An 18331-nucleotide genomic window follows, 5' to 3' on the forward strand; every position below is an offset into this window, starting at 1 on the left:
CCCAGAAACGACAAACAATACCGTACCTGTGTCCTCCTGGCCGTTAAGTATGTGTGACGGCTCCTAGTGATTTTGTACGCCACGGGCAGCGATTTGCCTGTGACGCACAAACGATGGGGGCGGGTGCTTTCACGAGCGACATCGCTAACGATGTCGCTGTGTGTAAAGCCCTTTAGTGGTATTTTGTGTTTTTTTTTTTTTACTTGAATATGCGTATAATATAAGCCCTACTCCAAAAACAAGCCCTATGGAAGTGTCCAAGCAGCTAAAAAAGTCAAGAAATACAGCAGGACTTGTCATCAAAGAAAGCGGACATCCCCAAAAGAAAGCAGATACCGCTAAAAGAAAGCAAACCCCCCCCAAAGAAAAAAACCTCAAACAAATAAATAAAAAAAGGCACTCAGCAGACCCCAGATAATAACAGTTGGCAAGTGCCGATGGTGGATGGGCTCTCACACAGAGATCTGTGTTGCTGTAAGGTCCCTCGTAATTACAGCTGCATTGCACTTCAGCTCTCACAAACAGATCCGATACCAGTATCACTGTCCGCAAGGGATACTGCTTCCAGTCACCAGGGGGAGCCAACCGTTGTATAACGCAGAGGGACCGGACAGCGATGCAGATTTGTATGTGAGAGCCCATTCACTAATTGTTTCTGCTCTGGTAAGTGAGATTCTATTAGGGGGGTGTCTGCTTTCTTTTGGGGATAAGCTTAGCAATACATAGAGAATAATAAATGTAAGCACATAATTTAAACCAGGGGTGGGCAATTAATTTTCCCATGGGGCCGCATGAGAAATTGGGATTGGTTTAGAGGGCCGGACTAATATAATTACCTCAGTTCTACCCAATATACTACATCACTACACCCCCTCCATATACTACACCTGTAATAAACTACACCACTACACCCCTATATACTACACCTGTATTATACTACACTCCCTCCATATACTTGTAATATACTACACCCCCATATACACCTGTATTCTACTACACCACTATATAATACACCTCCGATATACTACATCATTACACCCCTATATACTACACCTGTAATATACTACATCACTACACCCCATATACTACACCTGTAATATAGTACACCTCCATTTAGCACACCTGTAATATACTACATCACTACACCACTATATAGCACACCTGTAATATACTACAACGCCATATAGTACACCTGTAATATACTACATCACTACACCCCTATATACACCTGTAATATACTACATCACTACACCACTATATAGCACACCTGTAATATATTACACCTCCATAGAGCACACCTGTAATATGCACCTCCATATAGCACACCTGTAATATACTACGCCTCCATATAGTACACCTGTAATATACTACGCCTCCATATAGTACACCTGTAATATACTACGCCTCCATATAGTACACCTGTAATATACTACACCTCCATATAGCACACCTGTAATATACTACACCTCCATATAGTACACCTGTAATATACTACATCACTACACACCATATACTACACCTGTAATATAGTACACCCCCATATAGCACACCTGTAATATACTACAACTCCATATAGTACACCTGTAATATACTACACCTCCATATAGCACACCTGTAATATACTACACCTCCATATAGCACACCTGTAATATACTACACCTCCATATAGCACACCTGTAATATACTACATCACTACACCCCTATATAGCACACCTGTAATATACTACACCTCCATATAGCACACCTGTAATATACTACACCTCCATAGAGCACACCTGTAATATACTACGCCTCCATATAGCACACCTGTAATATACTACACCTCCATATAGCACACCTGTAATATACTACACCCCCATATGTCACACACCCTGCTCCCCATACAGCCTGCACCCCCATATCACACACACTACACCCCATACAGCCTGCACCCCCATATCACACACACTACACCCCCATATGTCACACACCATGCCCACATATCTCACCCTGTCTGTACCCCAACTTACCCCTCTCAAACACTCTGCACCCCTTCACATCCTTCTGTCAGTCTGCAGCCCTCATATGCCACTCACCCTGCAACTCCGTCGTTCCACATATGCCACTCACCCTGTAACTCCATCTTCCCTCATATGCACTCACCCTGCAACTCCATCTTCCCTCATATGCCACTCACCCTGCAACTCCATCTTCCCACATATGCCACTCACCCTGCAACTCCATCTTCCCTCATATACACTCACCCTGCAACTCCATCTTCCCTCATATGCCACTCACCCTGCAACTCCATCTTCCCTCATATGCACTCACCCTGCAACTCCATCTTCCCTCATATGCACTCACCCTGCAGCCCCCCTCCCCCTCATGTCCCCTCTTTTCTCATTACCAGTCATCATGTGTCCACATCTCCTTCAGGATTCAGTATCTTTGCTTTCTGCCCGGCATCCTGTGTCTCCTCCCACACAGTCACATGGGAGTGACATCATCGCAGGTCCTGCAAGATGACTTATTCTGTCTCCTGTGCTGCTTCTTCTCCTGCCCGGCGGGGACTTTTGAAATGACACACGCAGCGCAGTACTGACAACGTCAGAGCGCGCGCGTGTGTCACTGACAATTAGTGCCGGCAGGGAACAGAGGAAAGACTCCTGCGTTCCGCTGCCTGCACTGACTGTGCGGACCTGCACAGGATCTCTCCCTGCTCGGCACGCTGCAGCCCGGCTCCACTGCACCGGCTGAAGACGGGCGGGCCGGTCACAGAGAGCAGGCGGGCCGGATGTGGCCCGCGGGCCGCCCCTTGCCCAGGTCTGATTTAAACGATTGTATATATGGTATGTGCCCACCACTATAGGACTGGTTCTGCACCATGGAAACAGCAGATCAGATAAGAAAATGTGCATCTGAACCAGTAATGGGGTTAACACAGAAGGTTGATGTTCCAGAATATGATGACAAGATTATATCTGAATAAATACTGATGTTTTTTTTTTGTTCAAGAGTAAATCTAGATTGTTGTTCATGGGAAAATATAAGACATCCCGTCAAAATAAGCCCTAGCACATTTTTCGAAACAAAAAATAATATAAGACCTGTCTTATTTTCGGGGAAATACGTTAGCTATGTGATCTCCAGGAAAAATTTCTAAGAGATTAGATCTATGCTTGCCTGATAATAGTCATAAAATATGGCCTCCTTTTGAAAAAATGTTTTCTCATTGGGAAGTGTACGCATACATCCTTGATGAGTATTCTCAATATTTTTCTGTGTTTTGTTCTTTCATAGGTATGTGTATCATACTATGTATGTCTTATGTGTCATTACACGCACACCAATGGTGACTGGTATCTGTCAAAGCATATTTCTGTCTTACATGGCCACTTAGCTCACATAGCGTTACTCGGCAAACCGTATGTCAAGCAAGTGTCAACTTAAATCATTGGGTTTGTCCATTTCAATCCTCGTACATCCAGTGACCATCCTAGCCGAGGCAACCTGCAAAAGTGAGACTGCAAATTATGGATTGTCCTTGGTATTTGTGCTCCTTAACATTTTAAATATAGGATGGGTGTTGTTTAATGTAATGGGGTAGAATTACTAAGGACCTTGTGCCGAGAGAATGCGGGCAACATTTGACATATAATACTGCATCAAGTTATAGGCCTATTTATTCGGTTTTTAAGAATCTTTGTAGCTCTTAAGTTAAAGTAATATGGCTTCATGGAAGAGGGGAATGGCTTAGCTAAAAGAGGGCATAGTTTAAAATATGCTCACATTCACCAAAAATTAGGAGCAAAAAAGTGGCGCATATTCTACCAACAAAGTGGTGGTTTAACAATATGTCTATAGACGCCGCAAATTTATTTTCCAACATGATCCAGAGTGATAAATTTGGAGCAATTCTTTTGTCGTGTAAGGACCAACCGGCGGTACCAAACGACTGCTAGATCTCTACTGATCAGCGGCCAGTTACCAACCTGTTTACACAGGAAGTAAACAATGCCAACTGATCAGTAATAGATTTCTCAGTGCATATAAACTGCCATTGTTCTCGGCAATACTAATCCTGTTTACACAAGACTATGCGCCAAAAATCATGAGCTTTTGCGCTGCGCAAAATATATTCACACCCGATAAACAAATCTTTTGCTCGTGATCAGCAGGCTTCTTAAGAAAGCTTGTTCACGATTATCTTAAAGTGTAAATTGCAGCTTAAGATTTCTCTGTTTAAATAGTAGACCTGCTCCAATATGTATTTGTATATTCAGAAAAATATGTCAGCGTATCAAATTCACATGTGGTCCTTTGTATGCATTTTTCAGAGGCGGCTTGGGGATGCTGCAAAAAAAGCCATCAGCAAACTGCAAGTCAGAACCATTAAAAAAGGAGATAAGGTAATGTTATTTCACCTTATACTAAAAATTGATCAACATTGGATGTGCGCTTCAGATTTCTTCCCAGTTTACAGAATGAGTCTCGCATGTGTATACGCAGGTCTTTACCTGACCGTGGGTGTATTGATTTCCCAGCCAACGTGATAAACCAGTGTAATTACTAAACGTTAATTTCTCCGGTGCTGAAATGACCCATTTCAGGTGATAAACTGCTGGTTGATGTTGTCGCTAATGTTATGACGTTAGTAGAAGAACAAAAGTAAAGCCAACCTTGTTCTCCCCCATTATCTCTTAAAGGGTTTGTCCCGTAACTTGTATACAATTACAATGATTACAATCTAGTTATAGTTGAGAAACTAAGGGTACCGTCACACTTTAGCGACGCAGCAGCGATCCCACCAGCGATCTAACCTGGTCAGGATAGCTGCTGCGTCGCTACATGGTCGCTGGTGAGCTGTCAAACAGGCAGATCTCACCAGTGACCAGCCCCCAGCCAGCAGCGACGTGCAAGAGACGCTGCGCTTGCACAGAGCCGGCGTCTGGAAGCTGCGGACACTGGTAACAAAGGTAAACATCGGGTATGGTTACCCGATGTTTACCTTAGTTACCAGCGCACACCGCTTAGCTTAGCGTGTGCAGGGATCAGGAGCCGGCACTGGCAGCGTGAGAGCTGCGGAGGCTGGTAACGAAGGTAAATATCGGGTAACCACCTTGGTTACCCGATGTTTACCTTGGTTACAGCTTACCGCAGGCTGCCAGACGCCGGCTCCTGCACATTCAGGATTGTTGCTCTCTCGCTGTCACACACAGCGATGTGTGCTTATCAGCGGGAGAGCAACAATAAAAAAACGAACCAGCACTGTGTGTAACGAGCAGCGATCTCACAGCAGGGGCCAGATCGCTGCTCAGTGTGACACACAGCGAGATCGCTAATGAGGTCACAAAAACTGTGACTCAGCAGCGATTTCAGTAGCGATCTCGCTGTGTGTGAAGTACCCCTAAAGTAGCTTTCTCTTTGTCTTTGCTTTCCCGAAGCTGATCCTTTAAAATGATGACTCATGGTGTAAATTACCGTAGTTTCACATTGTGGGTCAGTGGCAGACATACACTACTGCATAGGTATGCGGCTGCATATTTCTAGGACATACACTTGGCAGCACTCTTCAAGCAGCCATGCACAGTTTATGCCATGCTACCAGTGTACGGCATAGGACATGCTACTAAAATAGCTATTCTTTCTAGGAAAAAAAATTCCCCACTAAATAGTGACAAAAATATATATCCTATTATAGCTTTTATAGGGATTGTCACCTTGCTCCTTAATAACACATCTGCCATGTGAAGTAATACAATATAATCCTTTAGTATCAATGAGACCTGACAAGTGCTGGATTGTTAAAAATATGAATTATAGAATAGTCACTTGTAAAAGTAGAAACCACTAAAAAGAAAAAAAAAATTAGGATGCTGTACATGAAAAGGTGCAAATATAACATAAGCATAAAACACAATATACAATGAGTAAGTGAGTGACAGACTAGTACATCGGGAAAGGAACCTGCCCGCGAGGTCTCATAATCTACGATCTAAACACACGATATATCACAATATATAAAAGCAATATCCTGATCTGTTACTGCTTTCTTTTATTTGTTGCTCGCAGCTGTCTTCAATGACCAACTTTAACCCTACTGTCACATACATCACATACAGACTTCTCAGCATGTGACATGGCGAGAGACTACAAGGGTTAATTTATCTTCTTTCACTCAATCTTGCATTCAACCTCTGTTATAGACTGCAAAGTGAGCAAAAATCCCACCACCCAAAGTCCACACACCCTGGATATACAACACAATGCCACAAATTATGAAACAGTGTGATGATTCCCTGAAATATATATTACTGACCGACCGTCAGACGGTTATTTTTATAAATGGCATTCATTGTATGGGTTATGGTAAAGTTTTATAGCTTGGGTCATTACAGATGTGGCGATAACAAAAGTTCACTTTTTCTGTATTTTTTAGTTTATACATAAAACAGTATTTTTAGTGACAAAATATTATTCCCTGCTTTAGCTTGAATTTTTTTTTTACATATTTATAATTTGTTTCCCACTAATTTTCCCCATACAGTAATTTTGTCTTCCAATTAGCACCATATAGTAATTTTGGCCAAGATCTTGTTGTAATGTCCCCATCCTGGTCCCTATGTTGTAATGCCCCCCATCCTGGTCCCCATCTTGTAGTAATATTCCCATCTTGGTTCCCTTCTTTTAGTATTGTTGCCATCCTTGTGCCCATCTTGTAGTAATGTCCCCATCCTGGTCCCTATCTTGTAGTAATGTACCCATCATGGGTCTCATTTTCTGGTAATGTCCTCATCCTGGTGTTCTTCTTGTAGTAATGTCCTCATCTTGTAGTAATATCTTCATCCTGGACCTCTTCTTGTAGTAATGTCCCCATCTTGTAGTAATGTCTCCTCCTGGTCTTCATCTTGTAGTAATGTCCCCCCATCCTGGTATTCTTCTTGTAGTAATGTCCCCATCCTGGTATTCTTCTTGTACTAATGTCCCCATCCTGACCTGCTTCTTGTAGTAGTGTCCCCATTCTGGTCTTCTTCTTGTAGTAATGTCCCCATCTTTAAGTAATGTCCGCATCCTTGTCCACTTTTTGTAGTAATGTCCCCAACCTGGTCTTCTTCTTGTTGTAATGTCTCCTATTGTGCTGCTCTTCACATACACATATAAGAAATCCTTCTCACCTGTCCTCCGTATCTCAGCATCCTCTTTTCTTCATAGCAGGGGCGGCGCATGACAGTGACATAATACCCACACAGTATCGTCACGCCATCAGCTGCCAGTCTCTGACTGGTGAGCACCTGCCATTGGTAGTTGGATCAATACAGCTGGTTTCAGCCCTGCAATACATTTCAATTGATTGTGCGTCCAAGGACATATATTCAGTTGAAAAGAAGCGCTGGCTTCGGCAGCTATGGGACAAGCTGCAATCGTCAAGGGGTCTACGATGCCTGTGGGCCACATAAAGCTGTCTCAGGGGTTGCGCGTTTGAGAACTCTACTTTAGAGCATACAAGGACCAAACTTATTCAAGTTTTAAGGTTTAATATAAAAATACTGTGCTTACAAGAAAAGAAGAGAAAAATAAAGAGACGTGCAAATAAGTAAAACAGTTATAAAAAAAAGGAAAAATAATAGAAATACATAAACATGTCCATCAATAGGTATTCTTCTGTTTCCCCGAAGGTAGGAGAAATATTTATGGATAACATCCAGTTGAAGCCAACCCATCTTTTATATGCATGGTCCTGAAGCTCAAGTTTCCAGAATGACCTAGATATATATTATAATATTAAAATTGCAGGTCTGCAACTGGACCGTGGTCTAATTAGTGGTGAGCACCTTGCATATTAAATACCTTGTTTCTTCCAACCACCATTCTTCCTTAGTAAATAGGAAATGTCAAGCCTCTCCACATAGGACCTTCTGCTGAAGCTTTGAAGCACCGGTTCACCAGACTTAGGTGTCAGGAACAACACTTTTTGAAATCTTTCCAGATATCTTCCTTGGGTTCTGAGTTCCCATAATAAAGGTAATTACCTTTACAACTCCCCCTTTTTTGATGGTGCATAGAAGATTGGCTTACTTGAGATCTCCCAAGCACATCTCTAACTCCAATTCCTTACTGTAACATAGCTTAGTGTTAAAGTTTGCTAACTCCAGGGACTATGTACAGTCCCAGGCAATAAGTCCAACAACAGGTCACCCTCCCAACCTCAGGCATACTAAAGATGGCCTTCATGTCATGATGAACTTTGATTATATTGATATGAACAATTTACTGACTCTTTGTATATTCATCCAGGGTCACAACAGTCATCTTTATTTAAACACATATATACTGTAGGGACCTTCCCATGCAGCCTGTAACTTGTTCTGCAACATAGGAACCAACACTAAAACCTTCTTACTCACTTCATAGACCCTCAGTCTGGCATTATTGTCGGTTGGTTTGGACCTGAATTCTCTCCTTGATTTTAAGTATGTATTTCACCATGGAGAATCCTGGAGATTCGGGATTACCCTTCCAACATTCCTTATGCAAATCAAGAGGCTCCTTTACTCTCATGAACGAGTTTGAAGGGGGAGAATCCTGTTGAGTCCTGGGGTACCTCTCATATGCAAATAAAAGAGGAGGGAGGTATCATTCCCAGTCTCCACCAACATCTTAAGCATTTTTCTGTACAGTCCCATTAAAATGTTCACCTAGTCTGTTGGTCTGAGGATGATAGGGCCTGGTTACAAGACCTGTATTTTCTTGCAGAGATTTTGCATTAGATTAAACATGAACTGGGTCCCCTGATCAGTCAACATCTCCCTGGGGAACTCACACATGACAAAATACAGTCAGTAGTGCAACCTTATTGGCTCATATATACGACAACGCCACAGCTTCTGTATATTGCGTAGAATAGTCGACAACTATAAGAATAAAGCGTTTGCCAGACCTGCTAGGTATTGGAAGTGGCCCTATGTTCTCAACAGCCACTCGCAGGAATGGCTCATCAATCACTGGTATTGGTATCAATGAGTCTCGGTGCACTATTTATTTGCACCCTCCACATCTATACATTTTCCCGCATCCTACAGAACCTCAGGAGGGTTGTTTGTCTTCATCTTCCAGGAATTGTATCAGCATAGGTCACCATCTCTGGATCCTTGACCATGAGATCCTCTAATTCCTCAAAGCTGGTAACATAAAGTCCTTGAATCCATTAACAGCACAAGGTGTTCACGACATTCACATAGCTGTGAGTTGATCCCAGCTGTAGATTCCAGCACTTTTCAATACATTTCTTAGGTTCTTAGGTGAGGTTGTATTTCCTGACCAGGATTTGTTTTATTCTGTCATAGTCCCCATTTAGCTCTAGTGCAAGATCTGGAAAAGCTTCTAAGTCTTTGCCTTTCAGCCCTAGAGTTAAATACTTTGAACACTGACCATGGGATAGATGGCAATGCCTGCAGAATGTGATCGGACCAACTGCAGCTGGAATTATCAGCATGGCAGTCTGCAGCATGTTGGTATAGGAGAATAAACTGCAAGTATAAACTAGCATCACATTCTCCCAGCTGTTATAAGGCCTTTCGCCAAGGATACTTCATACTCTCCTCAAAACTGGTGAGATAAGCCCTGTAGAACTGGTGCACTCCTCGCAGTAATACATCCAATCCCTTAGTATAGGAAATAATTACTTAAACCAGTCACTAATGCTCTATTAGAAGTAAATTCTATCCTTTCACTGCCGCCAAGATGTCACGCACACACTTCTCAACACATGACGTGGGGTGCGACTACAAGGATTACTTTATCTCCTCTCACTCAATCTTGCACTCAACCTCTGTTATAGGCTGCTAAATGAGTATAAATCCCATGTCAACACAGTCCACACACCCCAGATTCTCAAGATGCTGCCATCACTCATAAAACCTACAGGGTGTTGAGTCCCCAAAATATATATTACTGATTTATAAAATGTTTAAGTTTAAATATAAAAAATACAGTGCTTACAAGAAAACATAAAAACAGGAAAATAAAGTGACACACAAATCCGCAAAACAGTTATAAGATATAATAGGAGAAATAGTAGAAATACCTTTTAAAATTTCCTTCTAAAGTTATCCTGTTTCCCTCACCATCCAAACCTCTTCTTTCCGTCATATGTCCGACCTCTTTACTATAGGCCAGAACTTGTGGCCACTTCCATGCCAAAGCTTACTGTGTGTGTCGTAAGGTTGCGATGACAACATGACTTTATGACGTGCCATGAGCTCCAGAGTGGATGTGGCTGGGAGCCTAGCCTATGACGAAAAGGCCGAAATTATGGCGCACAATGGCGGACAGAAGAGGACAGGGTGGTGGCTGAGAAGTGGTGAGATGAGTATATAAAAGGATGGTTCACTACTCTGCAATAGTGGTCACATCTCTCTACGTACGACCCCTATTTATAAACATCGGATGTTCAACAAAAAAAACTTAAGGGGTGGTTCACTATTCTGCAACGGTGCCCACATCCCCATAAAACTGATAGGGAAGGCGTTTTATAAATACCTTGGTAAGCCAATTCTGCCTGTGAGCGGCGCTATTGCAGTCCGCACATCCCCATGAAGTGACCCCCTCGGGCTCCGTGACCTCTGAGATCCAGTCCAGTTGACCCACATCACTAAGCCCGGTCCCAGTTTTCCTGAGTGACTGGGCTGTGGGCAGAGTTTCTCCACTTGTCACAGCTCAGCATCGCCCTTGCTTGCGACCCTCTGCAATGAAGGAGAGTACGTGAGATGCTGGGCTGTGATGAGTGGTGAAACACCGCCTACAGCCCTGTCACTCAGGAAGGCTGGGGCCGGGCTCAGTGATGTTGGGTCAACTGGAAGCGACATGAGATAACCAGATCTCAGAGGTCACGTACCCGGGGGTCACTTCATGGGGATGAGCAGACTGCAATAGCGCCGCTCACAGGCAGAACTGGCTGAACAAGGTATTTAGAAAAAGCCTTCCCTATCAGTTTTACATCAATGTGGCCACCGTTGCAGAGTAGTGAACCGCTGCTTTAAGGTTTTGTTTTTTTTTGAACATCCGATGTTTATAACTAAGGGTCGTGCATAATATTTCCATTTTCAGTTATTATTTTGTTAAATTCATCTGTAAAATATTCATAAAGTTTAGTTTTTGCAGAGAATGTGATGTGATAATAGATTTTTGGTTGAATCTTTTTTTATACATTTCTGTACAGTGATAGAGGCAATCATCAGTTCTCTCACCTCTCCATATGGCCACACCAGAATGAGCTGCTCATTTAGCAAACACTTCTAATTGTTGCTGTCTTTGTTTCAGGAGACGGAGCCAGATTTTGATAACTGCGCTGTATGTATTGAAGGATATAAACCTAATGATGTTGTCCGAATCTTGCCGTGCCGGTGAGTTGATGCATTGCTGGCACGATTTATGCCAGCATGTGCGCTGGAAAGCATGCCAAGCTGTGACATATTTTACGAGTTGAATCAGTGCAGACTTTGTAAATAATAAGAGGATGCAGTTTACTTTGGAACAATAGCCGACTGAATTGGAAGCCATTTATCACAGCAAAGCGAGGTGGAATCGGGGAAATGACAAAATAAGATTTTCTTCACAGTCTGATTGAAATCTTATTATTCTTTATGCAATGTTAAATTACAACCTATATTTGTGGTAATCAGTAACAGTCTGATTCCTGTCTATGGAGTCGGAGTGGAATTTTTGCCTAATATAGGGCTATTAGCACCTTCGTCATCGGTATTGTTCCTTCTTCTGGATCTACATGTTAGGTTATAGGTTGAGTAGATTATAGGTCTTTTAATCTTAAATCTATGAAACCTATCATTCTAAAGTTGTAGTTTTATGTCCATATAGACCAATATCACACCAGTGATGACTTAAGGTACCGTCACACATAACGAGATCGCTAGCGAGATCGCTGCTGAGTCACGGTTTCTGTGACGCAGTAGCGATCCCGTTAGCGATCTCGTTATGTGTGACACATACCAGCGATCAGGCCCCTGCTGTGAGATCTCTAGTCGTTGCCGAATGGTCCTGTCCATTTTTTTCAAAGACGATGTCCTGCTGGGCAGGACACATCGCTGTGTTTGACACTGTGTGACAGGGTCACAGTGACTGCTGAGATCATTATACAGGTCGCTACTGAGACCTGTATCGTTCCTGCATCGCTGGTAAGATCTGACTGTGTGACATCTCACCTGCGACCTGCCAGCGACTTACCTGCGATCCCTATCAGGTCGCATCGTTTTCGGGAAGCTGGTAAGTCGTTGAGTATGACTGGGCCTTTACTCGCCTGAGAAATCTCCATATGGATATTCTGATGTACGGGATAACGTGCTGTCACTTTACCAAGTGTTTGTCCAGGATACACTGGAGTCGTCCTGCAGCTTACTATACTGAAATAGTGAGGGCTTCTGCTTCAAAAAATTAGACTATATAAAACTCTTTTACTTTATAGTACAGTATAGTATACAGTACTTTTTTTAATGTGGTCTATGGCTGGAACAAACCGCACACCTTATATCAATTTATTCTTAGCAGTCCTCCTATCTTATAATCATTTACCACTTTTACAATTGAGGTTTGTTACGAAAGGAGTTTTCTTCTGTTCTTTAATACATCACAGAGGCAGTCCATCCTTGTTAGAAATAAGAAAAGCCATTCAATGACAGTATAGGATGCAGCACAACATTTATGCCCTGTGCGCACTTAGGCTATGTGCGCACTTACCGGATTTTGCCACGGATTTTTTGCGGTTTTGCTGCATGTTTCGCTGCAGAAAATGTTCATAACATCTCTGCAGTGAATCACCAGCAAAACCTATGGGAAAAAAAAATCCTGTGCGCACTATGTGGAATTTGACAGCTGCATGTTTTGCTGCGGGATTCCCGCAGCAAAAACAATTGCATGTCAATTCTTTTCCGCAGGTAGCTGCGGGATTTCACTACATTGACTCCAATGTTAATCGTGAAATCCCGCAAGGAATAAAGCAGGCAGCAAATTCTGTGCGGTTTATTGCGTTTTCCTGCATTATTCCCTGCAGTATTTCGCAGTTTACCTGTGGTAATGTACATCGCTGCCTGCGGTTTTGCAGGGAAGTGATGTCATTATGACAGGAAGAGGAAGCGGAGCATAGTAAACACACACACATCACAGACACACACAGACATCACAGACATAGAACACAGACACAGACACATAGAATACACATAGAAAGCAAACGGAAATATAGAAAACAAAACACATGGGCTCCGCTGTATTTTTACCTTCCAGCCGAGGTAAACACACAGCGGCGGCCCGGTATTCTCAGGCTGGGGAGGGCGAGGGGCAGGGTTATGTTCCCCGCCTCCCTCCCACCTCCCGCAGTCGAGAATATCAGCCGCAGCTGCCCCGGGACTGTCGCATCCATTATGCGGCAGTACCGGAGTGTCCCCAGCTCTTCCAGATGCCATGATGCGGTGGCGATCCAGGTAATAAGGAGTTAATGGCGGTGGATCGCCGCTACTAAGTCCAGGCTTGATCATGGCAGCGTCTATGTGACAGTTGACATGATCAACCCGTAAGTAAAGTGAAAAAACACAGACACCGAAAAATCATTTATTTTAAATAAAACACAAAAAAGCTCCTGGTTCACCCGTTTATTAACCCCCTCCCACCCGAAACACACCGCTCCGGCGTAATCCACACAGCTCCGGCGTAATCCACGTCCTACGATGCTTGCATCCAGCCGCGACTGACACTGACACAGCGCTGAATGCAGCCTCGCAGCGAGACAACAGAGGTAACTACAGGGCATTTCCCACGGCCGGTAATTTGAACTCACTACCGACCATGAGAAATGCAGCGTGTGCTCACAGGGACTCTATCTATCCCACTATCTAGCTATCTCTCTATCTATTCTGCTATCTGCTATCTAAGGAAATGACTTTTTTTTTTTTCTTCAATGTGCTTTATTGCATTGAATGCATTAAAGCACATGTACCAACCTGCACGCGGCTAAACTGCGGCAATACCACGAACAATACCGCGGCAAACCACATGCGGTTTTCAGGTGCGGTTTGCCGCGGTTTTTTACCACGGGTGCGGTAATCTTTCAGACCCTGCGGAATTTTCTTAAGAAAATTCTGTTTTCCAGTGCGCACAGGGCCTAAAAGGCATACCTGTCTTGTAGTATTACCATTTGCCATGCCTGAGAAATTAAGTTTTGAAACCACATGCATATTGCCCTGAAGTGCATAGGGGGCATTTTGACTCTTTACGACTTCTCAGTAGTGCTACATCGTATTTCTACAAGATAAGTATTATTTATATTGTTGTTATACAACCCATAAAGCCTTACCTTGTACCCTGATTAGCAAAATCATCCTGAGGGTTCCCTTAAAGGGTTAGTCCAATATACATAAGTAATTTTAATCCTAAATCCATATTCATTTAATGCAATCATTTAAACTATTCTCTAATATACCATACTTTAAATAAAAATTCCCTTTTTTTCATTTTTGGTGATGCTTCATTTTACAATCCCAGCACAGTCGTCATCAGGTGGCAGCAGCTGCAGTCACTGCTGCAGCGTCTGCCCCCTCCCTTAAAGGAAGTGTCACCAAGGGCTAGAAACTGCAATCACTGCTGCAGCCTCTGTCCCCTCCCTGAAAGGAAGCATCATCAGGGGATAGAAGTTGTGGTTACTGCTGCAGCCTCTGTCCCCTCCCTGAAAGGAAGCGTCATCAGGGGGGAAAAGGCTGCGGTCACTGCTGCAGCCACTGCCCCTCCCTGAAAGGAAGCATCAAAGCATCATCAGGGGCCAGAGGCTGTGGTCACTGCTGCAGCCTCTGCCCCATCCCTAAAAGAAAATCACACATATAGTCAATTGAACAAGGTACATGGTGGTTTATACACGTAACGATATAAACATAAAAAAATACATACTAATTACAGCACCAAAATCTAGTACTAATTTGAAAGGACAATCGCAAACGTAGGCAGAAGAGAGGAAAAAACGACCAAAGGTCCAAGATATGAAAATATGCTTTTTATTATACAATGCTGGCCAAAAGTATTGCCACCCCTGTAATTCTGTCACAGAAAATACTCAGTTTCTTCTTGAAAATGATTGCAATCACAAATTCTTTGGTATTATTATCTTCAGTTATTTTGCTTGCAATGAAAAAACACAACAGAGAATGAAACAAAAATCAAATCATTGATCATTTCACACAAAACTCCAAAAATGGGCCAGACAAAAGTATTGGCACCCTTAGCCTAATACTTGGTTGCACAACCTTTAGCCAAAATAACTGCGAACAACCGCTTCCGGTAACCATCAATCAGTTTCTTACAATGCTCTGCTGGAATTTTAGACCATTCTTCTTTGGCAAACTGCTCCAGGTCCCTGAGATTTGATGCCTTCTCCAAACTGCCATTTTGAGATCTCTCCACAGGTGTTCTATGGGATTCAGGTCTGGACTCATTGCTGGCCACTTTAGTAGTCTCCAGTGCTTTCTATCAAACCAGTTTCTAGTGCTTTTTGAACTGTGTTTTGGGTCATTGTCCTGCTGGAAGACTCATGACCTCTGAGGAAGACCCAGCTTTCTCACACTGGGCCCTACATTATGCTGCAAAATTTGTTGGTAGTCTTCAGACTTCATAATGCCATGCACACGGCCAAGCAGTCCAGTGCCAGAGGCAGCAAAGCAACCCCAAAATATCAGGGAACCTCTGCCATGTTTGACTGTAGGGACCGTGTTCTTTCTTTGAATGCCTCTTTTTTTTCCTGTAAACTCTATGTTGATGGCTTTTCCCAAAAAGCTCTACTTTTGTCTCATCTGACCAGAGAACATTGTTTCAAAACGTTTTAGGCTTTCTCAGGTAAGTTTTGGCAAACTCCAGCCTGGCTTTTTTATGTCTCGGGGTAAGAAGTGGGTTCTTCCTGGGTATCCTACCATACAGTCCCTTTTCATTCAGACGCCGACGGATAGTACGGGTTGACACTGTTGTACCCTCGGACTGCAGGGCAGCTTGAACTTGTTTAGATGTTAGTCGAGGTTCTTTATCCACCATCCGCACAATCTTGCATTGAAATCTCTCGTCAATTTTTCTTTTCCTTCCACATCTAGGGAGGTTAGCCACAGTGCCATGGGCTTTAAACTTCTTGATGACACTGTGCACCGTAGACACAGGAACTTTCAGGTCTTTGGAGATGGACTTGTAGCCTTGAGATTGCTCATGCTTCCTCACAATTTGGATTCTCAAGTCCTCTGACAGTTCTTTGGTCTTCTTTCTTTTCTCCATGCTCAATGTGGTACACACAAGGACACAGGACACAGGTTGAGTCAACTTTAATCCATGTCAACTGGCTGCAAGTGGGATTTAGTTATTGCCAACACCTGTTGGGTGCCACAGGTAAGTTACAGGTGCTGTTAATTACACAAATTAGAGAAGCATCACATGATTTTTCAAACAGTGCCAATACTTTTGTCCACCCCCTTTTTATGTTTGGTGTGGAATTTTATCCAATTTAGCTTTATGACAATTTTTTTTTTTCATTGAAGACAAATTAAATGAAGATAACAATACCAAAGAATTTGTGATTACAATCATTTTCAAGAAGAAACTGAGTATTATCTGACAGAATTGCAGGGGTGCCAATACTTTTGTCCAGCACTGTACCAAGAGAGGCGGAAAATTGGTGACAAAATGTGGCGGATATAGCAAGAGCCACCTGGGTATAAGTGGTACAAATAGGCAATCACATTAATGGTTGTATATAGTGATTAAAAATACATAAGTATATTATTCAAATATATAACAACAAGGGATATATGCCTAAAGAGATTACCACAGTAGATAATATGCCAAAAGAAAAAGGCTGACAATAGGCCATATAGAGTGAACTAGAGGATGGTCCAATATAGAGGAAAATAAGCATACAAAAATCCTGCGGTAAATAAAAAGATATCGGACTGTGCCTGAACAATAGTAAGACCCAGGGTATATACAACCATTAATGTGATTGCCTATTTGTACCGCTTATACGCAGGTGGCTCTTGCTATATCCGCCACATTTTGTCACCAATTTTCCTCCTCTTTTTTAGTATAATAAAAATCATATTTTCATATCTTGGATCTTTGGTTGTTTTTTCCTCTTTTCTGCCCATCCCTAAAATGAAGCATCATCAGTGACATTCCTTTCAGGTACTTGGCTTCTCTCTGCGCACCTTGCACTGTGCGACATGCACAATGACATCTTGCGCTTTGTTGTCGGCTCAGATCAGTAGTAACGTGATGGCACAAGAGAAGAGCACACTATTATTACCCAGCATGCAGAGACTAGCACCGCTCCTCCCAAAAGTGACATCACTTACACATTTTTATTTAAAGTATATTATAGAATAGTTGAGATTATTGCATTAAATAGATAGGGATTTAGGATGAAAATTACTTTGTATGTCTGACCACCTCTTTAAAGTTCAGTTCCCATAAGCGATTTTTTGATGCTGCACATTTTCATTGCGCAAAAAACGCAGCATCTCACAGTTCCAGCAAAGTTGATTGGATTAAGAGAAATACTGTGTTTGAAATCAACAACCTGTCAGTTTCTCTTGCGAGTACAATGAGATTTATGTACATATTTTCTCCATAAATTGTATTAGATGCTTAAAATCCACAGGTAAAAAAGTACATGCACTTTTTGTGTGTTTCAGCTGCAGCAACACACTAAAAACACATATGAGATATGCCGTGACGTGGCGACTGGGCAGATATAAAAATGGCCGTTTTTGTATGCTAAATATCTACATTTTTTCTTAGATTTCTTTTAGCAGTAATACAGATCTATATTCTTACATTTATGGTTTTCATGCTTTAGCATTTCAGATTGCAAACTGTCTCTTTTTTGTATTTTTATGTCATGTTCAGTTATGCACCTGTTCACATTGCAGTTTTGGGAGTGCCGTCAGTCTTTTTGTCAACACTAAAAAACATTTAATTTGCACCTGACTGTATCAATTAAGACAAATACTAGGAAGGATAAAAACAATGCAGCATCAAAACCACTATCTAAGTGCGCACGTGTGCGCTCTGCACTGCCCCTAAAAGGTGCGCTTCAGAGCGCAGCTGAAAAGCTCCGTTCTGAAGCGCATGGTGCCGGCAGAGAACATGCGCTCTGCCTGCAGCTCCTGCCATAGACAGAGCAGGGGCTGCCGGCAAAGCGCACGGAAGAAGTGACATGTCACTTCTTAGAACGCAGCGATTCGGGCAGCAGCCGAAGCGCTGCGTTCTAATATGCCATGTGCGCACGGCCCCTGCACAATCTCCGTGTGACACCCGTGCTGCC

General features: G+C 42.7%; 1 protein-coding gene across 1 annotated transcript in view; it reads left to right on the top strand.

Moving 5' to 3' along the window:
• The window catches only part of RNF150 (ring finger protein 150), a 226787-nt gene that overhangs the window by 148867 nt on the left and 59589 nt on the right, over positions 1–18331 (top strand). The window contains exons 3-4 of the mRNA XM_075348338.1: positions 4317–4388; positions 11299–11381. Coding sequence (XP_075204453.1) covers positions 4317–4388; positions 11299–11381 — 155 coding nt within the window. The remainder of the gene's footprint in view (positions 1–4316; positions 4389–11298; positions 11382–18331) is intronic.

This window comes from Anomaloglossus baeobatrachus, chromosome 1 (assembly GCF_048569485.1).
Source record: "Anomaloglossus baeobatrachus isolate aAnoBae1 chromosome 1, aAnoBae1.hap1, whole genome shotgun sequence".
Classification (NCBI taxonomy): Eukaryota; Metazoa; Chordata; class Amphibia; order Anura; family Aromobatidae; genus Anomaloglossus; species Anomaloglossus baeobatrachus.